Source organism: Cetorhinus maximus, chromosome 1, assembly GCF_964194155.1.
Source record: "Cetorhinus maximus chromosome 1, sCetMax3.hap1.1, whole genome shotgun sequence".
Lineage (NCBI taxonomy): Eukaryota > Metazoa > Chordata > Chondrichthyes > Lamniformes > Cetorhinidae > Cetorhinus > Cetorhinus maximus.
Genome location: NC_135879.1, coordinates 145,138,650 through 145,144,649, shown reverse-complemented (window position 1 = coordinate 145,144,649; position 6,000 = coordinate 145,138,650). Strand labels below are relative to the sequence as shown.

The following is a 6,000-nucleotide window of genomic DNA, read 5'->3' as shown; positions in this document are numbered from 1 at the left end:
GAGTTGTGAGCCATTAGTGATGGGATAACCTCTGTCTCCCAGCAGTTAGTCTGTCAGCCTAGGTGGGAAAGAGGTTTTAAGGACTGCTGCAGTTTGAAAGTGACATATGCCTATTGCATGCCAATGACAAGCTGTCTGTGGCCACAAACAGGTTGGACATTTGATTGAATAGGATCTCTTCCTGGTGAGAAATAGCCCTGAAAGTCCTGTTCCAGCTCTTTCTTTCCAATTGTGGGCTTTGCTGGCAAGGCTGACATTTATAATCCATTCCTAGAAATCCTTTATGCTGATGGGCCATCTGTGTGTCTAGGTTAAGTGTATGCAGTCTATGATACTCTGATATACAGGAACCTAGCAACGGGGGATTGATTTCAATGGAAAATGAGGCAAGGTGTAAAATGGGCTGTCAATTCACAATCACCTATTTTTCACCCAGCAATAATAGTTCAAATTGCCCCAATGACACCAGGCCAATCTAATGCAAACTAGGTTGGTCTCAGTTTTCTGCAGGTCCGCCTAAAATATTACAGCTGCTCACATGATGATCACTCATGAGTTTCGAAAGAAAATTAACATCCAAATTTATAAGTACTGGAATAAGGCAGAGCCCGTCTGATGGGAAGCTATTCATGTTTCACACAACATTTATAATCTTGGGTGGAGTTTTCACATTATTTAAAGTAAATGAGGGAGTGATCAAACTGTGCCTGACACACTTCTTCACACAGTCTTACTGAAAAAAATAGCACAGTTAAATGGCAAAGTCAGAAAATACCATCTCAGCAGTATTTTGCTGCATGGCAAATTCCAGGTTCCGTACCAAATTGTCCAAGGAATTCAGCAAGCAGAGGCCAGTCTCTGCTGCACAGTGACAAAATGGGAAAATGAACCTCTGTGTGTTACTCTAGTATGCCTGCCAGCAGCATGTTCAATAGCAGCCTCAGTATAATCATGGGGATAGAATGCATGTCAGCTCTCTGATTCAAGGAATAATGTCTGGAACAAGGATTTTTTTAAAAATATATAAATGGACACATTTAATGGTGCCTGTGAATTAGTTCAGGGTCATGTGAAGTCACAGAAATCAGTTCCATATAAAATATACAGCTGCCAAAGAGCCAATGGCCGATTCACAAACCATCTGTTTGCTTCTAAGAGACTGCACGTACCGAGGAATTTTGCCAAGGGTTCTGAGGTTTGTCCTGACATCAGCTTCAACACCTGAGTGAAGTAAAACTAGACACCAACAAAGCTGTGACACATTAGTCTAACAAAAACTGCAAGTTTAATGAATACAACATACTTCCTTCACAACAACAGCATCCTTTATTTAAACATTTCTGTGAAAGCAATATTCCAATTTATATCATGTATAACCGTATAACATGTCTGTCTTTCTCTCCACAGATGCTGTCAGACCTGCTGAGTTTTTCCAGCAATTTTTGTTTTTGTTTCAGATAACCATACAGTAGCTGTGTAAGCTTTAAGAATGCAATAACCAATATATACACAAAGGTCAAATTATCCATCAGAAACAAATATTTCTTTGTCATTGAACCAGTCACACTTTTATTTCTGTTGACAGTGACTAACATTAACCAGGCACCAGCCTCAGACTTGATCAGTGGCCATAGTTTATTATTGGCAATAATTGGGAGAAGTTCTTTGCCTGGTTGGTACACTGGTTGCCCATCAAGCAGCAGCAGTAAAATTGTGTTTTTGTGAAGAGTACTCGTCATCTCTGACTTTTCTGGTCTTAAGCACCAGGGCTCTGGACCAGCGGGCTATCCTAACAGAGTGTAGGCTGGCACAACTATTAGTTGACTACATGCTTGTACTGGGGCACTGAAACTGGCAGTGGATGTTCAGATCAGTTAACTGCAAAATTTCCCTGACACCATTGTACATTTGCAGACTGAACACACCACTCAGCTGCCGGCTCTCAGCAGGTCAATGCCTGTGCCAATCAGTAATAAAAAGGAAAGCAAGGGAGAAAGTGAAATCCATATGCTGGCAACCATTGAGCCAAATGATCGCCATAGTCCTAAATGTTTAGATTTTGATTTGCAGGAAATATTAATTTTAGATAATATGTATTTTCAGCCAGAACTATCAAAGGAAAATCTGCTACACTGCTCCTAGTAAAAATGCTTGTGCAATATCCTAACACTTCAGCTGCCACACAGTACTATTAGTAATATAGCCATCAGGTTACAGAAGGAAAGGTACACAAAATGAAACTAGTTTTGGATCAGTGGAAAAGAAAATCGGGCAATATGTAAAACAGGTGACTGATTCGCTATTAGCCTGCTTTGCACTAGTGCCCAAGACATATTTCCATAATATGTAGCAAGCATCAGTTACCTCAGGCAACTTTCCTCATACTTTTTAATGCTTTCTTCCTCAAAGAAACCATCTAAAAACTTTGGGTTGTGCGGTGCTACTACATAAATCTGTTGGTGCTTCATCAGTCATCTTTTGACTGTTACTTAGCAAAGAAATTAAATATTTTTGATGAACATTTTTCAAACAAATGTGTTAATGCAAACAAAATTGTACTGTGAAAAAGTAGATTCTGAACCTATTAGCACACTCATGTTTGAATTCTACACAGCAATAGTTTACCTGACACATTTTCTAAGCTAGGAATTTGGACATTTTCTAATAGGCTGTAATCTAAACCAATCATCGTTACATACACAAATATGAAAAAAAAAACAGGAGTCCTCTACTTAAGTAGGACATTGTAAAATGACCTTTAAAGGAGCAACAGCACACATCACTGCATCACTACTGATACCTGGTACTATAATATATTATTTTAAGCTATCATTAACTTGCTGCAACACTCTGGAATGGCAGATCTGTGCTAGAATTTCCAGAAAGGCTATTACTGCTCATTCTAGAAAAATAGGTGGCCTAAAAACTCTTGAACCTTGCAACAGCACCCACTTAATAAGGTGTCATTGTAAAGGGAAATAAAATGAGACATATTGTATACAAGTTATTTTTCTGATCACCTGTGCAATAAAAAAGTATAACAAAGAGCCAACCCAATCTTAACTTACCAGGCAACTCTCTGCAGCTCACTCTATACATATGAACATCTTAATTAGGAGCAGGAATAGGCCACTCAACCCCTCGAGCCTGCTCCACCATTCAATAAGACTGTAGGCTGATCTGATGGTTGCCTCAACTCCATATTCTGCCTAATCCTGATAACCTTTGACTCCCTTGTTAGTGAAGAATATATCTACTTTTATCTGAAAAATATTCAATGACCCTGAATCCACCACTCTCTAAGGGAATTCCAAAGACTTACAACCCTCTAAGAGAAAAAAATTCTTCTCATCTCCATCTTAAATGGAAGACCCCTTATTTTTAAACTGTGTCCCCTAGTTGCAGTCTCTCCCATTCTGTCAAGTCCCCTCAGGACCTCGTATATTTCAATAAGGTTACCTCTCATTCTTCTAAATTGCAATTTTTTTTTTGGTTCCATAGAAACTGCTGCCATAGAGGCTTAATAAAGGGGTTGACTCGGCCTCACCATTCAGGTGATTGACGCATCAAAATTGCTAGGTCAGTCTTTGTTACACAGATATTTATAAACGGTACAATGATCCACATTTAAAACAAAGTTTTACTAAACTTCTTTGTAATGAGACTTGCATCTTTAAAGCCAGCATTAATCACTTTTACTCGACTAGTCCAATGAACAGTAAACATAAACATACATCATGCATATTCATGCATGTGCTCTACAACCTCACCTATAAAGCAGCAATTCGCATTTAGATTAAGCCTTAAGTTTGAATTCAAGAATATAAGGGTATAGCTTATGAATTCATGTTCCAGGTATGGAGTTTTGCCTTTTAGGAGCTCATATTGGTACTATGGGCATCAAGGTGAATGAACCCTGTAAAATTTTCCATTCATTCATTTTAATAGCAAGAGTCAAAACTGATTAAATATTTTCTACTATTTTAGATAATTTATCTCTTTTTTAAGGTTATTGATGATTTGTTATTTGCTTCCCAAGTCAGAAATATGACACTCACATATGTCAGATATCAGTACAGTGGCCTGTAATGTGATTACTCTACAATTCCATGGAGCAACCTACATCACTGGGTAAACAAAATACACTGTTTACTGACTTAGTAACACTTTAAAACAAATGCAAACAGTACAATGGCATTACTGTATTCAGCAATAGTTTTCCACTGCAGGCATGTATTGTGATTACTTTTCTCTAAAGTTCCTATAACCTTACCAGTTTAATTAATTGAAATATGGTTATATATTTTGTACAGTGAAAGTTTAGTAAAACAAAATCAAGTAAATTGAGTATTTGTAACTGATTTCAAACAAAGATTGGGCTGACTGGATTCCAGCTAACTTCCTTAAACAAAAACAACTTAATCAAAAACCATCAGTATTGGCATAATAGCTAAAGAAAAATTGACAAAAAGTGCTTTAAAGTTTAATTTCTGCTGTCATGAAAATACCCTTAGTGATTATCAGCAAACATGTATGTTATATAGTTGCGTCTATTAATGGTGTGGGATTAAGTTTATGTTAAAAAAGTCCTCTGGACAGGATTTACACCATCCTTCACTCTAATTCCTTGTTGAGCTTGATAATTTATGATAGTTGCTGTCAACATTGATAATTGGTTAGATTTTTGGAATGGGAATTCCACATTTATTAGGCAATTAGGGAAGGGCAATAAATGCTGGCCTAGTGACGCCTACATCCCATGAACAAATAAAAAAAGCTTGTTTGCCATTCCTCCAAATTATTGCATTAATGTGAGATTTCCAATTAGGTATTAGAATCACTCACTGTAGCCAAACACCCAAGTAAAATAGGACTACATGAACATTTATCAATCCACTAGTAGAATGTTGGGCTCAGAGCATTCTATTTACATATGATTGTGTCCTTGTAATAATAATGCCAATGAACGTTCTCTGTGAAAGTTACATTGACAAAAGTCATGTCTGAAATTTGGCACATTCTTTTTTCACTTACACGGTTAGGTGCAGCAGTGAACTGAGGAATTTATTGGCTCTGGCACCAACTCAGCAATAGAACATGTTAGAATACAAAAATAAAATGCACATAATGCAGAAAATAAAAGCTAGGCAGTTAGAAGAGGCAATTGGTTCCATTCCATCACTGGTACTGATCCATCCATCTTAAAGAGCTAGCTGGTTGCTTAACGCATCCTATAAATTCAGTTTGTTTATTTATTATTCACCGGGTAAATTGGCTAGTTCAATAGAATCTTGCTTTGATGCAAGTACTCGTTGTAACAAAATAAATGATAAACACAATTGCATATAGTTCAAAAATAAAATTTCCAATGGCATTTTCTAAAAAATTAGGATACGTCACCTATCTGGAATATGCCCTCAAAGAGCCTTCTAACAATAATAAACAATCACTCTGGTGTATGGTATCCCAGAGGATGTAACTTAGCCACACAGGACCACAGTCCAAGGAAATTCATGATTCCAACATACATAAAAATGTTAATAAAATACACATTCAGTCATTTGTCTGTATATTAGTTTCAGCAGGGTGCAAGTATTTTGGATTTTGTTCGAGATCAATTTTACATCTGTTTGTTTTCATCTTCAAAGAACACATCATCGTTCATTAGTAGCGGTTGGTCAGAAGCGTTGCTGCTGCCGGCTGAATTAAGGCGTGAGGAGTGGCTGGAGAATTTAAGTCTGGTGGTAAAATTAGACTCCAAGTTGGAATACTTCTGTAAAAACAAGGAGGGAAATGGATCATCCATTGATAACATGTATTTGTATAATTGGTGCATGTCTGTTTCTTTATGGCCAAAAATTTCGCCCCGTGGCAGGGGGGGGTTGTGCAGGGGCGGGCGGGGGCGGGCATGAGCCCAATCAGATCAATTAAGGCCATCGTGACGCGAGCCCAGAAGCAGAGATCTCCCTGAGGCACAGAGGTGCTACAGGGAGATTTGTT

General features: G+C 37.8%; 1 protein-coding gene across 2 annotated transcripts in view; it reads right to left on the bottom strand.

The window, feature by feature from the left end:
* Nucleotides 1–1,266: 1,266 nt before the first annotated feature.
* The window catches only part of LOC144684305 (mast/stem cell growth factor receptor Kit-like), a 128,137-nt gene continuing 123,403 nt past the window's right edge, over nt 1,267–6,000 (bottom strand). For both annotated transcript variants that reach the window (XM_078547929.1, XM_078547938.1), the window contains one exon: nt 1,267–5,773. In XM_078547929.1, coding sequence (XP_078404055.1) covers nt 5,621–5,773 — 153 coding nt within the window. In that variant the 3' untranslated portion in view covers nt 1,267–5,620. The remainder of the gene's footprint in view (nt 5,774–6,000) is intronic.